The following is an 18,629-nucleotide window of genomic DNA, read 5'->3' as shown; positions in this document are numbered from 1 at the left end:
GAGTAAAGGGCCTGTCCCACTATACGAGTTTACCCAAGAGCTCTCCCGAGTTAAAAAAAAAATCAAACTCGTGGTAAGTGCGTAGAATGAACGTAGCGGGTACGTCGGAGCTCGGGACGTCTCTTAGCGGCTCGTAACGTTAACGGCAGGTACTCGGGAACGCGGTAAGCTCGTGAAGTTTGTTCAACATGCCTGGGTTTCAACAACTAAGTTACAGAGATAGGTTGAATAAGTTAGGTCTTTATTCTCTGGAGCGCAGAAGGTTAAGGGGGGACCTGATAGAGGTCTTTAAAATGATGAGAGGGATAGACAGAGTTGATGTGGACAAGCTTTTCCCTTTGAGAATAGGGAAGATTCAAACAAGAGGACATGACTTCAGAATTAAGGGACAGAAGTTTAGGGGTAATATGAGGGGGAACTTCTTTACTCAGAGAGTGGTAGCGGTGTGGAATGAGCTTCCAGTGGAAGTGGTGGAGGCAGGTTCATTGGTATCATTTAAAAATAAATTGGATAGGCATATGGATGAGAAGGGAATGGAAGGTTATGGTACGAGTGCAGGCAGGTGGGACTAAGGGAAAAAAAAAATTGTTCGGCACGGACTTGTAGGGCCGAGATGGCCTGTTTCCGTGCTGTAATTGTTATATGGTTATGGTTAACATGTTGAAAACTGTCCACGAGAGCCCCGGGTACCTACGAGCGGCCATTACCGTAATTCTCCGAGTTCGAATCAGGGGAAACTCGGGAGAACTCTTGAATTACCTCGTATAGTGGGACAGGCCCTTTACTCCAGCATTTTGTGTCTATCTTTGGTGTAAACAGCTCCTTCCTACATATTTTAATTGTGTGTGGTGCCTGCTATGGATTATATGCAAGGGGACGAAGTTGACCATTGACGGGTTCATTTCTCCTTCTACTGTTCCTGCCTGTCCTTCCCTGCAGTCCCGCAGATTGAGAATGACGCTTCCTTTCAAGAGTCAAGAGTCAAGAGTCAATTTAATTGTCATTTGGACCCCTGGAGGTCCAAACGAAATGCCGTTTCTGCAGCCATACATTACACACAAATAGACCCCAGACACAACATAATTACATTTTACATAAACATCCATCACATAGCTGTGATGGAAGGCCAAAAAAACTTATCTCTCCACTGCACTCTCCCCCCCCCCCCCGATGTCAGAGTCAAAGTCAAAGCCCCCGGCTGGCGATGGCGATTGTCCCGCGGCCATTGAAGCCACGCCGGGTGGTGCGAGGTCGCACACCGGGTCTTGGTGTTGGAGCCCCCGGTGTGCGCTCGCAAAGTCCCGCGGCCATTCCAGCCGCGCGGGGCAGTGGTGTCAGGCCCCGCTCCAGGAGCTCTTCAACCCCGCAACTCGGGCGGGAGAAGTCGCCGTTGCAGGAGCCCCGAAAAGCGGCCTCCCTCCAGGGATCCGCGGGCTCCCGGTGCCGCCGTCCGCCAGACCCGCAGTTGCAGCCTCCGCATCAGCAGCAGCAGCGGCATCGGCAGCAGCAGCAGCAGCAGCAGCAGCAGCAGCAGCAGCAGCAGCGCTCCTCCACCGCTCCACCTGCTCCGGTCTCGGCCAGCCCTGCGACGGCAACGGTGAGTCGGCACCAGAGTCCCCGGCTTCTTCCCGTTGGAGGCCGCTCCTCGTTGCGGCCTCAACGACACCTGAGACCCGACGAGAAAAGGTTGGGTCTCCAGTGCAGGGAGAGATTCAAAAGTTTCCCCCCCCCTCCCACCCCCACCCCCATCCCCCCACACACACACCCCAACATAAAATAACAAAAAATACATAAAAAAATAGACAAAAAATAATAAAAACGCGGACAGGCTGCAGAGGCCGCTGCTGGCCAGAGCCGCGCCGCCTACCGGAGAGGTGTTGTGGGTACCGGGGAGGTTTATCCGGTGTTGTGGGTTCTGAGTTACTCAATGAGCCCAATGTGAGACTGCGGACCCCTCCAAGAGGTGGTGGCTGGCAGAACAGGCGGGTGGATGAGTGGTTTGTCAGGAGCTCCATTCCTTCTGTCACTGTGGGCAGCACAGTGGCGCAGCTGGTAGAGCTGCTGCCTCATAGTGCCAGGGTCCTGGGTTCGATCCCGACCACGAGTGTTTGTACGGAGTATGTACATTCTCCCTATGACCATGTGGAATTTTCCCGGGTGCTCCGGTTTCCACCCACAATCCAAAGACAGTACAGGTTTGTAGGTTAATTGGATTTCGTATCAATTGTCGCTAGCGTGTCAATAGAACATTGAAAATAGGTGCAGGAGTGGGCCATTCGGCCCTTCGAACCAGCACCGCCATTCAATATGATCATGGAATCATCCAAAATCTGTATCCTGTTCCCACTTTCTCCACACATCCCCTGATTTCCCTAGCCCTAAGAGCTAAATCTAACTCTCTCTTGAAATCATCCAGTGAATTGGCTTCCACTGCCTTCTGTGGCAGAGAATTCCACAGGGTAGTGTTAATGTATGGGGATCGCTGGTCGGCGTGGACTTCACAAGTTACAGGAGTAGAATTAGGTCACTCAGCCCATCCAGTCTATTCCACCAATCAATCATGGCTGATCTCTGCCTCCTAATCCAATTTTACTTCGGAGTCACGTGAGTGACTTCGTGAAGAAGCCCGCCCCAGGACGCGTTGCGGCATGATTACGTTTCAGCAATGCAAAGCGGCAGCCGGGAGTCAGGGCTCCCGAAGAAACGAGAGAGAATCTAAGTTTAGGTAAGTACTTACCTTTACTTTTACAGCCCCTTTGCGTCTGCTTGTTTTCCCGCAGGGCGTGCAAGCGGCCCCCTTGGACTCTGGTAGGAGTTTCCCGTTCGAGGGAGGGGAGGAAAGACGCTACCAGGGAGAGAGAGCGCCGGCGGACCATGGATGGGACCTGTGCCGGTGCCGGTAAAACTCTCCACAGGGGCGACATTTGACAGCGCAGGAAGACGGCGCTAGCACTGCGTTGGGGGTTCCCCTTAGTCCTCGCTCGCTCTCCACGCACTGTCCAGGTGAGGCAGGCAGGCGGGCGGGCGGGAGGAGGTTCCGACATTTGCGGAGCCGTTAGGGAAACCCACTGTGCAGTGCTGGCGTGGAGTGCGCTGCAGCCCGAGTGCAGGTGAGCAGCAGCCCGAGTACAGAGAGAGAGAGAGAGCGAGGACCGCTAATCAGCGGCCCGCTCCCGACACTGCACCAAGCCCGTCAGCATCAGCTGCGGGCTGAGGGGGGAAATATGCTGCACCTGCCCGCTCAAGAGAGAGTCAGGGCAGCAACAGGCGGTAGGACCGCTTAGCGGGCGGTCCGCAAACCCGACACCGGGACCGAGCCAGCCCGCTAGCACCTGAGCAGCGGGCTGGATGTGTGGAAAACCCGGCGGTGGAGCGACATCGGACTGGGACGTCTCTCCACCCAGGAGGGGGAGAGACAGCCGCCTGAGCTGCAGGAGCGGCTCTTGGGCATAGGAAAGGTGAGTTTGCAGTTGTGTTTTATTACAGATTTCAGGAACACAACGCAAAAAACTCGCAAAGAGAAACTGCCCCGCTCCAACTCTACCAGCGGGGCAGCAACCGGCGGCAGCGTCGCTCGCAGAGCGTTTTCGCTATCCCTGAGACCGAGCCAAGCCAGTCTCGCCATAGCCTACACGGCGGACTGGGAAAGCGGACAGGAAGCCAAACGGCCGGTCGTCTCCGATTCGTCGGAGCAGGACATGTCTCTACCTAAGCAGAGAGAGACAGCCGCCTGAGCTGCACTTAGCAGCTCCTGGAGGAGAAGGTCCACCGGGAACAGCAGCGCTCCCGGCGAGACAGGACAGGCACCTCCTCCATAGTGTCGTTCAGGCACTGCCCTTTGCTACCCTCATACCACGGGTTGGAGCAGGAGGCTAGCATTGGTGACCAGGGCAGGGCTGGTCTGCAAATGGGGCAGGCGGACAAAATCGAAAGTATGCATGAGGTGCAGGATCAGGAACAGCTGTTGGGTGTCGTGGACCGCTTCGTAGCAACCCCACGGGCTGGAGCACCGCCGGAGCCAAAACAATGGCAGCCAGCAAGAATATACAGCAATAATCTCTGAAGGGAAATACAACACCTGCCCTCAATCTCAAAGATGCAGGCTTGAGCAAAGCCCAGCAGCGGAGGCAGACTCACTGCTATTTGGGAGAGATCTGAACAAAAAGCTGAAGGAGATCGAAGAGGTATCAAAAACCTTCGGCATCATGAGGGCAGGCCAAGGGACGAGCAAACCATGACTTTCAATAACCTAACAGCAGCACCTCACGGCATCTACCAGTCTATGTCTAGAATATGGGACTGGTGAAAGCTTGGGGCCGCACTATCCCCAAAGATCTTTTAGATCAGGGCCCGCCGCGGACCCCCTGGAAAATGCCCCCCCCCCCCCCCAACGTCGCCAGCACATCCTCAGAACAAAAGCACTCAGAAAACAGAAAACACAAAACCGCCAATAACCATGGAGGTAGGTGGGTCTGGTTCCTACCAGCATATAGAGCGCTTTCTTGGACTATCTTGGCTTTCATATTAATTCAGTCCACGTAACTAGAAGGATGCCAAGAGACAACATAGTTGAATTGGCACAAACAAGCACAAAGTAATGGTCAATCTACCAACTACTCGACAAATAACAGAGTAATTGGGAAAAAATGGTACCATTTTCTGTCTACATCATTCAGATGTTAGTATCAAAAACAACATATAGGTTGTCATTGAGCATCTCATGAAGTTACCCACTGAAGTAATATCAGAAAGACAGTGGTGGGGTTACCACTTATACTGGGCATTAATTATCTAAAAAATGTTCGGGTGAATTTATGAGTTTAAAGCACTTGCATGTATGGGTATAAATAGACTACACTATGGAGGTGGCCTATATTAACCATATGGCAGCATAAAGTCGGTATCATATGAGAAGTTGGTCAAACCAATTTGGCAATGGTATATCCATAGATGTATTTGACTATCAACAACTTACCTGGGTGGTAAGAAAAATACAGTGACAGACACCAGGTCACATAATATTAAGGACTACATCAATTAGATGGTTTCATATAAAGTTAACAAAACTATTAAGCTATATGATGCAACAGATATTAATGCATTTCATTGTCGCTGTACTGTACACTGACAATGACAATTAAAATGGAATGTGAAACTGATATTGATTATTTGCATTAACGCTATATCACCAGGTGTTCGGGGATGTCCTATGTATGTCGCGGGGGGAAACCAGACCCTGGGCCAGTGGAATCCTCATTAAATTAAAAAAAAAAAAAAAAAAAAAAAAAAAAAAAAAAAAAAAAAAATTCTCTGGGACAGATAGTTCCAGCAGAAAGATCGTCAGCTATATATATTAACTTTTCTGACCTATAGGTCATGTTGTCATTCAAGAATGTATTTATAATATTGATAGACAAATGCGTTCACGCTGCATTGGTGAAATTAATTCTATGTATTTTTCCCTTCTGCCTCACCAATCGAGAACAACGCACAGTAAAAAAGGATTCAGCTTCAGGTATTTGATAGTACCTGACGGACTTACGCAGCCCTTGTTTCACTTCACGCCATGACATGGCTGTTGAAACTTGGATGGTGTTTTCCAGTACCCAGAATTATTAATATCGGAGTCGGGCACAAATCAACCTGTGCCATGAGAAATAAGCTCCTAAGCTGCAGATTCTGCGCAAGCCTCTGGGACTGGGATTGTTATACTGAATAATCAACACCATGTCAGCATCCTTTTGAACATCCACTGGACTACAACAATTGTCCAGCATCAAGAGAAGTACTGCAAGGATAAAGGGGAAAACCTACTCATCCGATACAGGTACTACGAACTGGAATTCCTGGAGAACCTTCATCATGATGAAGGATTCGGCTACAGTGCCATCAACACAGCTAGAATTACCCTGCCTGTTCTTTTTTCAAAACAGCTACAGGACAACAGGCCATGGGGTCACTGGCTGGAGGGAATTTGAAGGGTATTAAAACTCTAAACCCCTAGACTAGGTACACCTATAAATGGGATGCCAGTCGTTAAACCACACTTCAGGGGATCCCACCAGCCAGAGCCCTAAACCTGAACCTTCTATGCACTAAAAACATATGTTAAAGGCACATGGAGCAGCACAGAGTGTCCAGTCACTACTCCTACTTCAACTGGACACCATGCTCACAGCTTCAGACCAGATCTCAATCATTTGTTCAGGGAATGGTCAAACCAGACCAGGAACACCTTATCCAGTCATAAAACCGGGCTACCCGCCAGAAAAACACGGTATGTGCCAAGACCCTATTACCTTATATAGACACAACCTAATTATGCGAGGGAGATGAAAAGCCTTGTGGGTTGGTCACAAAACACCTTGTGGTCGGGTAACAAGCCTTTTTTGAAATGGCTCAAGCAGGTTAAAGCTCCTGGGAATAAAACTAACATGTATAAAGTTGTCATCCCACAGGAGAAGCTTCCACGTCAACGGCAAAAGAATGGACGTGCCTGTAAACCACATCCTGGCTACAGCAGAATAGTGGGGGTAAAACGTTCAGAGAGAAATAAATTATAAACTGTTGACAAAACCTGTTTTATTTGCAGGAAGATTCCAATCTGCAAATATTCAAATTAGCCAAGGGGAGCATTTAAAATTCTTCAGTGTTATTGTAAAAATACCATTGGGTTTTTCCTATAAACAGAATCATTGGTTGATTATGATAACACGCTTCCTCCCTCAAAGGCTTCGGCAGCGAGTGATATAAAGCTGTTACAACGGTTTGAAATCACAGAGCTTTGAAATCTTCACGAAGTCACTCACGTGACTCCGAAGTAAAATAGTAAGATTAAACGAGAACTTACCAGTTTGAAGTTTGATCTGTATTTTATGAGGAGTTACGATGAGGGATTACGTGCCCTCCGCTCCCACCCTCATTACATGGATCAAACTGATAATTGATGTCTCTTTATTCTTTACTATGTTACTTCAAATACGTGTCTGTCTGTGATTCCACACCGCTGCTTTGAAGTTATGCCGCAATGCGTCCTGGGGCGGGCTTCTTCACGTAATCCCTCATCGTAACTCCTCATAAAATACAGATCAAACTTCAAACTGGTAAGTTCTCGTTTAATCTTACTATTTTCCTGCCTTCTCCCCATAACCCTTGGCCCCCATTCTAATCAAGAAGTCTTAGGAGGTTGAAGGGTTTCCTTCCACACTACAAAGATGAACAGGATTGTAGGTTAACTTGGCTTCGGTAGAAATCGTCCCTTGTGTGTAGGATAGTGTTAATGCAAGGGGATCGCTGGTCAGCGTGGACTATCATGCTGAAGGGTTTCCTCCCACACTACAAAGATGTACAGGTTTGTAGGTTAACTTGGCTTCGGTAGAAATCGGCCCTGGTGTGTAGTGTGAAGGAATGTGCTAGTGTACAGGGAATGCTGGTTGGCGCCGACTCGGTGGGCCGAAGGGCCTTATTTGGCGCTGTATCTCTAAACTAAAACTAAATTCATTCCACATCTACGAAAGAAAACAGAAGGGTTGGATCTAATAATTTTGAATGTGATATTCATTCTGCTCTCTGCCAAGAAGTATAATATTATTGGTTCCAAAAGGTTTAGCACCTCATTTTAAAAGGTTATAGTTGTGCTGTTTTGCTTTTTGCTGAGTTCCAGCATCAACCTCACACAATTTGACTTGTAAAACAGCCCAGAAATTGAACTAATTTGCAAGTGTTGTGCATGATTGTGCCTCAATATTGATTACTGCTACGAACAGTAAATCCAGCAGCAATTATTTGTCCCTGGATTTCTTCCACTATAAGCATTCAGCTTTGATTAATTCTGTTGAATACAACATGCACAAACATGAATTATGCCCTGAATTGTCAGCTTCACATTTAATCAACACCATTAATCATGTTTCAACTCTCTGCATTGAAAAGTACTGATTCAATGTTGTTTGTATAATTTTCCAGTTAAAAATCAGCTTGGTACAAACCTGCACATTTAATCCTTTCATTCTGATTCATTTAATTTATTTCAGTTTAATTTATTCATGGCAGAAATACTTGCATCAGCGACTTCAAACATCAAAGCAGACCGTCCAATTTAAGTGAACTGCACTGACAAATCACCTTTGACAATACTCTAAATCTCTGTTAACAAACGAGTGCAGATCTATTTATTCAACGTGACCGACTTGTAACTCACGAGTGAATCTTCCTGTTCTTGAAGTGAGTGGAAAAAGTGATTATTTTTCCATTCGCATAGTGTGTGCAGTCAGACGTTTGCTTTCTCAAGCCAGGTAAAACTTTTTAAGAAGGAACTGCAGATGCTGGAAAATCGAAGGTGGACAAAAATGCTGGAGAAACTCAGCGGGTGCAGCAGCATCTATGGAGCGAAGGAGATAGGCAACGTTTTGGGCTGAAACCCCTGGTTTCGGCTCGAAACGTTGCCTTTCTCCTTCGCTCCATAGATGCTGCTGCACCCACTGAGTTTCTCCGGCATTTTTGTCTATCAGGTAAAACGTTGTCAGTTTAAAGCTTTCTTCAGCCTGCCACAACAATATTGTCATTGGAAATGAAAAGCAAGGGCGAGATGGGTGTTTGAGTTAATATTGCCTGCTTCATGATAACATGTAAAGTCAAAATTAGCCCAACGTGCCCTCGTGTCAAAAAGGATGCACAGATAGAGAGAAGACAGACACTTAATGCTGGAGTAACTCAGCGGGTCAGGCAACATCTCTGGAGAAAAGGAATAGGTGATGTTTCGGGTTGGACCCTTCTGCAATCTTCGAGTCTTCTTGAGTCTGAAGAAAGGTGCCAACCTGAAATTACATCTATATCTTTTCTCCAGAGATGCTGACTGATCGTTGAGTTACTCCAGCATTTTGTGTCTATCTTCGGTAAACCAGCATCTGCAGTTTCTTCCTACACCGATGTAGAGAAATTACTTTCCCTGCTTTCCTCATTGGATCAGTTTACTTAAGTTCTAGTTGATGCCAAATTACACAAAATTTGCCATTAGTTTTATGACGAACTACACCCAGTTTGTCCCCACTGCAAAAGAGTCTGAAGAAGGGTCCCGCCCTGAAACATCGCCCATCCATGGACTCTGAAGGGTCCCAACCCGAAACGTCACCTATCCATAAAGTTTGACGAAAGGTCCCGATCCAAAATGCCACCTATCGATGCTCTCCAGAGTGTCCAGAAAGGACATTATTGCCATAGAGGGAGTGCAGAGACGGGTCACCAGACTGATTCCTGGGATGTCAGGACTGTCTTATGAAGAAAGACTGGATAGACTTGGTTTATACTCTCTAGAATTTAGAAGATTGAGAGGGGATCTTATAGAAACTTACAAAATTCTTAAGGGGTTGGACAGGCTAGATGCAGGAAGATTGTTCCCGATGTTAGGGAAGTCCAGGACAAGGGGTCACAGCTTAAGGATAAGGGGGAAATCACAAAAACCGAGATGAGAAGAACTTTTTTCACACAGAGAGTGGTGAATCTCTGGAACTCTCTGCCACAGAGGGTAGTTGAGGCCAGTTCATTGGCTATATTTAAGAGGGAGTTAGATGTGGCCCTTGTGGCTAAGGGGATCAGGGGGTATGGAGAGAAGGCAGGTATGGGATACTGAGTTGGATGATCAGCCATGATCATATTGAATGGCGGTGCAGGCTCGAAGGGCCGAATGGCCTACTCCTGCACCTAATTTCTATGTTTCTATGTTTCTATGATGCCTGACTGGCTGAGTTACTCCAGCACTTTGTGTCTTTTTTTGTAAACCTGCCTCTCCAGTTCCTGATTCTACTTTTTGTCCCACCCGTTAATAGTTGAAATGAACTACGCAGTCTGGAATTATGTTATGCCTGATCTGTGGAGGCCAGGGGAACTGCAGAGGTAGGGAACTGTAGAAGCTGGGGAACTTAAGAGGGGTCTCAAACTGAAACATCACCTTTCCATGTTCTTCAGCAGTGCTGCCTGGCCCACTGAGTTACCCCAGCACTTTGTATCCTTTTGTAGAGGCTGGGGAACTGTAGAGGCTGGGGAACTGTAGAGGCTGGGGAACTGTAGAGGCTGGGGAACTGTAGAGGCAGGGAACTGTAGAGGCTGGGGGACCGTGGAGAGAGGGGGACAACAGAGGCAACAGAATTGTAGAGACAATGTTCACATCATTGTTCTCCAGAGATGCTGCCTGACCCGTTGCTTTACTCCAGCACTTGGTGCCCTATTGTAGAGGCAGAGGAATTCTGGAGACAGGGGAACTGTGGAAGCAGGGAACTACCACCACGTCAACTGCGGTAGATGAAATCAGGTCTACGCGGTGATAAGTGCCTGGCTGCTGACTTAGCCGTCACCTGCAAATCTAGGCTTTCTCACCACTCTGTTCAAAGAACATAATGATCCCACTGGTTTGTGGCGAGCTGCTAGAGCTGCTGCCTCACAGCGCCAGAGACCCGGGTTCGATCCTGACCTTGGGTACTGTGTCAGCATGTATGGCCCCCCCTGCGCCCTTGTGGGTTTCCTCCAGGTGTTCCGGTTTCCTCCCGCATCCCAAAGATGTGCTGGTTTGTAGGTTAATTGGCTTCTGTAAATTGCCCCCAGTGTGTAGAGAGTGTGATAACATAGAGATAGTGTGAATGGATAGACACATTGTGTTGCAGTAACTCAGCGGGATATGACTTGGGTACAGTTTTGGTCTCCTAATCTGAGGAAAGACATTCTTGCCATAGAGGGAGTACAGAGAAGGTTCACCAGACTGATTACTGGGATGGCAGGACTTTCATATGAAGAAAGAATGGATAGACTTGGCTTGTACTCGCTGGAATTAAGAAGATTGAGGGAGGGATCTTATAGAAACTTACAAAATTCTTAAGGGGTTGGACATGCTAGATGCATGAAGATTATTCCCGATGTTGGGGAAGTCCAGAACTAGGGGGTCACAGTTTAAGGATAAGAGGGAAGTCTTTTAGGACCGAGATGAGAAAATCATTTTTTACACAGAGTGGTGAATCTGTGGAATTCTCTGCCACAGAAGGTAGTTGAGGCCACAGTTCATTGGCTATATTTAAGAGGTAATTTGATGTGGCCCTTGTGGCTAAAGGGATCAGGGGGTATGGAGAGAAGGCAGGTATGGGATACTGAGTTTGATGATCAGCCATGATCATATCGAATGGCGGTGCAGGCTCGAAGGGCCGAATTGTTTCTATGTTTCTATGATGAGCTGAATGGCCTAATTCTTCTCCTAGAACTTATGAACTTATTTGCACCTGAAATACGAGTTGGCCTTTAAACAAGCACCCACAGAAAAGAAAAACCTTTTTTTTTAAATAGGCCAAACAGAAATCCCAAGTCCAACACTAATTTCCAAAGCTCTACTAATGTTTGTTTGCACTGAGTGTCAGCTCTGGCCAAGCGGAAAATGCATGATTTGGTGACCTTCTCTGCCTTTGACTGATCTGAAGCAAAATCCTAAGGCTACCACTTGGCAGCCAGTTCTGACTTCTCCTTTCCTGTGTAGATGTAGTTAGCATGTGATTAACACTATGCTGTATTAATCCAAGTGAGGTCATGCTGATGTTAATCTTCCCCCATCGCTCACCGGAGCCACCTGGGAGAAGTCAAAACATTAGAACGGCGGCACGGTGGCGCAGCGGTAGACTTACTGCCTTACAGCGCTGGAGATCCTGACTACAGGATCTGTCTGTAGGGAGTTTGTATGTTCTCCCCGTGACCATGTGGGGTTTTCCCTGGGTGCTCCAGTTACCTCACACATTCCAAAAAACCTACAGATATGTCGGTTACTTCGGCTTTGGTTGAAAAATAGTGCAGTACTCCCAAAAAGTTAATTTGCAAGTCGAATCAGTAGTAAGGAAGGCAAATTCGGAGGTTAGTGCAGTTTATGGGGAATTCTGGTTGGCATGGACTTGGTGGGCCAAAGGACCTAATTCCATGCTGTATCTCTAAACTAAACTAAACTAAACTAATCAGGAGCAGGAATGGCCAATTTGACACCTTGCACACATTTCAATGTTTAATAAGATCGTGGCTGATCTTTTAACCTCAGAGCCATCTTTCCCCATTAAGCCTAATCACTTGATTTCCTCAATATCTATAAGTCTATTAATTTTGTTTAGAGATACAGCATGAAAACAGGCCGTTCATTCCACCAGGTCCGCAACTACCAGCGATCACCCCGGACACTAGCAATATCTTACACACTAGGGGCAAGTCTCATTTTTTTCCAAAGACAATTAACCTACAAAGCCTGTAAGTCTTTGGAGTGTGGGAGGAAACTGCAGCACCCAGGGAAAACCCACGCGGTCACAGGGAGGACATGCAAACTGTGCAGAAATCCTCCTGTAATTGGGATCAAACCAGGGTCTCTGGCGCTGTAAGGCAGCAACTCTATAGTTACACCACTGTGCCGCCCCGAATATACTTGTTAATGCAATCTACTAAGACACTGACGCTCCACAGGATAGAGAATTCCAAAGATTCACCACCCCTGGATGAAGAAATCTCAACTCGTCATTGAAACTTGCAGAATAATGAAAGGCACAGATTGAGTTGATGTGGAGAGGATGTTTCCACTGGTGGGAGAGTCTCGGACTAGAGGTCAAAGCCTCAGAATTAAAGGGCACTCTGAAAGGAGGTGAGGAGGAACCTCTTTAGTCCCTAATCTGTGGAACTCATTGCCACAGAGGGCTGAGGAGGCCAGGTCAGTGGATATTTTTAAGGCAGAGATAGATAATTCTTGATTAGAATGGGTACCAAGGGTTATGGGGAGAAGGCAGGAAAATGGGATTAGGAGGCGGAGATCAGCCATGATTGCATGGCAGAGTAGACTCGATGGGCCAAATGGCCTAATTTTATTCCTAAAACGTGTTAACTTGTAACTTGTGAACTTGTCTCTGTTCTCTGGCCAATCCTTTATTTTGAAACTGTGACCCACAGTTCTGGGCTCACCAGCCAGAAAATAACCCAATCCTTGCATCCAAGTATCAAGCCACGTAAGAATAGCATCTTCATATTAGTAATTGAGTCAGCAACTAGTGACATGTTTACAATTGAATTGGAGTAACCAACTAAAGATGCCTTTAAAACGATGTTGGAGTTGACACCTTAATGATAACTTTACAACCAAGATTGGAATCACCAACTAAACGCATCACCTCACCAATATTGAGGTTATTAACTAATTACATCTTTACAACAGAATTAGAATTCACAAGATCATAAGACTTAAGACGCTGTCCCACTGTACGAGCTAATTCAAGAATTCTCCCGAGTTTCCTCTGATTCAAACTCGCAGAATTACGGTAATAGTCGCTAGTAGGTACTCTGGGCTCTCATGGACATTTTTCAACATGTTGAAAAATCTTCACGAGTCTTCACTAGCTTACCACGTTTCCCGAGTACCTGCCGTTAGTGTTACGAGACACTAAGAGACGTCCCGAGCTCCGACGTACCCGCTACGTACATTCCACGTGCTTACCACGAGTTTAATTTTTTTAAACTCGGGAGAGCTCTTGAATTACCTCATACAGTGGGACAGCCTTTTAGGAGCAGAATTAGGCCATTTGGCTCATCCAGTCTGTTCCGCCATTCAATCATGGATGATCTATTTTTCCCTCTCAACCCCATTTCCTGCCATCTGCCTATACCTGTTGACACAATGTTCAAGAAGGAACTGCAGATGCTGGAGAATCGAAGGTAGACAAAATTGCTGGAGAAACTCAGCGGGTGCGGCAGCATCTGTGCAGTCTGAAGAAGGGTTTTGGCCCGAAACGTTGCCTATTTCCTTCGCTCCATAGATGCTGCCGCACCCACTGAGTTTCTACAGCAATTTTGTCTACCTGTTGACACCATTACTAATCAAGACCCTATCAATCTCCACTCTAAAAATACCAAATGACTTGGCCTCCACTGCTGTCTGTGGCAACGAATTCCACAAATTCACCACACTCTGACTAAAGAAATTCCTCATTCTTCTAAAAGGTACTTCCATTTATCCTAAAGCTGTGCAATATGGTTGTTAACTCTCCCACTATTGTTAACGTCCTTTCCATATCCACTCCATCTAGGCCTAGATGCCAGCTAATCGCATTTTTACAACAATAAGTTGTATTTGAGTTAGCACTGATTGCCACTTTACAGAAGTGAAATATTTACTCATGCCATTCATCGGGATGCGTTGTGTTCATTTTCAATTTTCCAACTGTGTGTTTGAGAACTTCAGAAACTCCGCCACCCAATGGCTGAAATCCCACCAAATAAAGCAGTATCTTTACTTCCAGAGTATGAGTGTGGAGGAAAGGAACCTGCCTACCTGGCAACACAGTAAGGAAGGCACTCCTGAAGCTGTAACCCATGGTGTTAGCACCCAAGCAGATGTACATCCCTGCATCCTCCTCCTTTGCTCTGGAGATCATCAGTTTGTTTAAGTAAGAGCCATCGGGCCGGGACCACACCTCGCCGGTCGGCAACACGACAAACTTCTGCCCACCAACGTCGATGGTGGAGTTGTACTTGTTCTCGCTTCCATACTCCACTCTCTTTAGCCACTGGATCACAGGCTTGACGTCACTGCGGACCTTGCACTGGAAGGAGGTGGTCCCTCCGTAATCGACCGTGGTGTTTACGGGGTGGGTTCCAGTCAGGATGGGTTTGGACCTGGTGGTCTCTGCAAACAACAAGAGAAGTGGCAGGTCGTTAGTGTCAAATGGCTGCACAAACTGCAACATGCAAAGGCAAGTTACACCTCATCACACCCACAGCTAAATTTTGTTTAGTTTAATTTATAGCTTAGTTTAGTTTAGTTTAGCTTGGTTTAGTCCATTCATGTCCTTCAGCAAAGGAAATTTACTATCCTAACCCAGCCAGTATGTCACTTCTGATGCAAAGTAATGCCTTCCCTCACAGTGAGGAATGTGGAGGAGTCACTGTGGTGGATGTTTATGTTAAAATGTATTTTGTGTGGTCCATTGCTTTTTATTTGTATGACTGACCTGGCAAATTAAATTCCTCGTATGTTGCATAGTATGTTACTATCTAAATGGTGTCAAGTTGGTAAGAGGGGAAGTACAACGGGATCTGGGGGTCCTTGCTCATCAGTCAATTAAAGTAGCGGATGGCATGTTGGCCTTCATAACAAGAGTTGAGTATAGGAGCAAAGAGGTCCATCTGCAGCTGTACAGGGTCCTAGTGAGGCCACACCTGGAGTATTGTGTGCAGTTTTGGTCTCCAAATTTGAGGATGGACATTCTTGCTATTGAGGGAGTGCAGCGTAGGTTCACAAGGTTAATTCCTGGGATGGCGGGACTGTTATATGCTGAGACAATAGAGCGGCTGGGCTTGTATACTCTGGAATTTAGAAGGATGAGAGGAAATATTATTGAAACATATAAGATTATTAAGGGCTCAGACACGCTAGAGACAAGAATCATGTTCCCGATGTTGGAGGAGTCCAGAACCAGGGTCCACAGTCTAAGAATAAGGAGTAAGCAATTTAGAACGGGGATGAAGAAACACTTTTTCACACAGAGGGTTGTGAGTCTGTGGAATTCTCTGCCTCAGAGGGCGGTGGAGGCCGGTTCTCTGGATGCTTTCAAGAGAGAGCTAGATAGGGCTCTTAAAGATAGGGGATATGGGGAGAAGGCAGGAACGGGGTACTGATTGGGGATGATCAGCCACGATCACATTGAATGGCGGTGCTGGCTCGAAGGGCCGAATGGCCTACTCCAGCACCTATTGTCTATTGTCTATTGTAATTCTTGGCTAAAAAAGTATTATTGTGATTGTGATTGTAAACACCTTCTGAAATGGCCTGGCAATGGTCGAGCCAAGTACACGAATAAATCAACTGAACGAGTCTAGGTTGACTCAGCCACTCAATGCCATTGGAGGGTAAAGGCATCAGTGCAATTAAATTCTCTTTTATTTCTTTACCTTATTAATGCCATAATATTTTCCACATTTAATCGATCATTGATTAGCGCATCAATTAGTTGCCTACCTCTCGTATCTGTCCACTGTGGACGGCTCGATTGTAATCATGCATTGTCTTTCCACTGACTGGATAGCACGCAACAAATGCTTTTCGCTGTACCTCGGTACACGTGACAATAAACTAACCAAACTAAACTAGCTCAGTGGGTATTATCTCTGTGGCATATGATTTGGTAAAAATATCCCTAATTTTATGGGTTGTTAGCTGCTATCGGACGTATTTGAGTAAAGACTTGTTGAAGGTCAATGGTTTGACATGATTAAAAGTATATTGTTGGCTATTGTTTATGTGGAAGGAAGTGGTCAGGATTAGAGGGATCGGGCTGGGACCACAGTGGGTGAGGGTGGGGGCGGGAGAAGTGGGTTCGTGTTTAATCTCTCTGGTAATATAAAGTATATTTCTTTTGTACTAAGTTTGAATGCACAAAATTGAAGCAAATGGCTACAGTTATAGAAGCATTCAGAAGACTGCACAGAGTCTCCTGCCCAGAGTAGGGGAATTGAGTACCAGAGGACATAGGTTTAAGATGAGGTGGGGGGTGGGTGGGGGGGGGGAAGATTTAACTTGAGGGGTAATGTTTTCACACAAAGGGTGGTGGGTGTATATAACGAACTGCCGGAGGAGGGAGTTGAGGCAGGGACTATCCCAATGTTTAAAAAACAGTTAGCCAGGTAGACAAAAATGCTGGTGAAACTCAGCGGGTGCAGCAGCATCTATGGAGCGAAGGAGATAGGCAACGTTTCGGGCCGAAACCTTTCTTCAGACAGGTACATGGATAGGACGGGTTTAGAGAGATATGGGCCAAACACAGGCAGGTGTGACTAGTGTAGATGGGACATGTAGGCCGGTGTGGGAAAATTGGGCTGAAGGGTCTGTTTCCACACTGTATGACTATAACATTATGACTCTATGACTGCAGTCATTAACTAATTCAATACTACAGAAAATTAAACCTTCTGAAAGCTTCCTCTAAGGAAAACGGCTTAAGCATTACTGCTGTTTGTTTTATTAACTAATTTTGTTGGATTGTTGGGCTTTGTGCCAAAGTGTAGCCAAAGGAATGGACACAAGGCAAGAGTCTTACAGCTACTGTATGGAAGGTTCTCTTTGACTTTAGCTGTCTGCACATCATTCTGAGCTTCTGGCAGGAGTCATGCACACAAAATAAATTTCTCCCTGGTGACGAATGGGGCAGAATAAACCCAACATGGGTCTGCTCTGCAGGATTATCATGAATAAACTATTGTTATTCCCAGCTGCAGTGAGGTAACTGCAGTGTAAAGTTTACATCGGCCTCATCATTAACGCTCTTAATCACTATTGTCTAAAGGATTCTATCAATAACAGACAGTTCTGAGCAGACACAAGGCAGTGGCAAGTAGTTCACTAGAGGTATACAGCTCTGCTACTGTGAGCAGCATTTGTGCTGATAATTATTTGACAGCAATAAGTACCAGCCATTATGGCTTCATGTATTACCAGGCTAAAGGAACAATTTCCTACTTTGGTGAATAATGTCAGCAGCCAATCTAATCTTGGAAAAGATTATGAACAAACCTTGTCTAATGCATGCTCAAGGGCTTAAAGACATCATATGCGTACGTGCGTGTGGGCAGGGTATATGCATGCACGCGTGCGCACACACACACACATACACACACACACAGATCTCTCAATTTCTCCATTCAGAAATTAGCACAAGACTTCTTTATAGGATGTTCCCTATGTTCCTTCTCCGTTGCTGTGTGAAAATGCATAAGCTCCCCCATGTAAAGGTACTGTATGTGACTGAAAGGGATACAACCATTAACTCTGTTTGTCTCTGCACAGATGCTGCCTGACCTGCTCAATATTGTCAACATTTTACTTTGCTTACAGTTGGAAAATAAATGCTGGCCATTTGATGAATAATCATATTACAAAAATATACAAGACAGAAACCGCGACCTGAGGCTCCAGGTATCTTGTTGATACTTAGGGTCCTTTTGCGTTTCCTCTTTAGCACATCGAATATTAGAAAAATAGAAACATAGAAAATAGGTGCAGGAGTAGGCCATTTGGCCCTGCGAGCCTGCACCGCCATTCAATATGATCATGGCTGATCATCCAACTCAGTATCCCGTACCTGCCCTTTCTCCATACCCCCTGATTCCTTTAGCCACAAGGGCTAACATCTAACTCCCTCTTAAATATAGCCAATGAACTGGCCTCAACTACCCTCTGTGGCAGCAGAGGAATTCCAGAGAATTCCAGAATTCACCACACTCTCTGTGTGAAAAATGGTTTTTCTCATCTCGGTCTAAAAAGATTGTCCCCCTTATCCTTAAACTGTGACCCTTGTTCTGGACTTCCCCAGCATCGGGAACAATCTTCCTGCATCTAGCCTGTCCGACCCCTTAAGAATTTTGAATGATGAATATAGAAAATTGTGTTCAGTTCAGGGCACCACGTTATAGGAAAGATATCGTCAAGCTTGAAAGGGTTCAGAAAATATGTTATGAGGATATTACCAGGATAGGAGGGTGGGAGCTACAGGGGAGAGGGTTGAGTAGTGGTCTATTTCCACTGGAGCGTAGGCAAGGATGAGAGGTCATCTTATAGAGGTATAAATCATGGCTGGAATAGA

At 46.1% G+C, this 18,629-nt stretch overlaps 1 protein-coding gene across 1 annotated transcript in view; it reads right to left on the bottom strand.

Moving 5' to 3' along the window:
- LOC129700779 (fibroblast growth factor receptor-like 1) overlaps positions 1–17,464 on the bottom strand; it is a 36,207-nt gene extending 18,743 nt beyond the window's left edge. The window contains exons 1-2 of the mRNA XM_055641513.1: positions 17,458–17,464; positions 14,324–14,677 (exon numbers count right to left, since the gene is read on the bottom strand). Of these exons, the coding sequence (XP_055497488.1) occupies positions 14,324–14,677; positions 17,458–17,464 (361 nt within the window). The remainder of the gene's footprint in view (positions 1–14,323; positions 14,678–17,457) is intronic.
- Positions 17,465–18,629: the final 1,165 nt, after the last annotated feature.

Source organism: Leucoraja erinacea, chromosome 1 (genome assembly GCF_028641065.1).
Source record: "Leucoraja erinacea ecotype New England chromosome 1, Leri_hhj_1, whole genome shotgun sequence".
Taxonomy (NCBI): Eukaryota; Metazoa; Chordata; class Chondrichthyes; order Rajiformes; family Rajidae; genus Leucoraja; species Leucoraja erinaceus.
The sequence above is the reverse complement of the archived record's forward strand: the minus strand, read 5'-3'. Positions and strand labels throughout refer to the sequence as shown.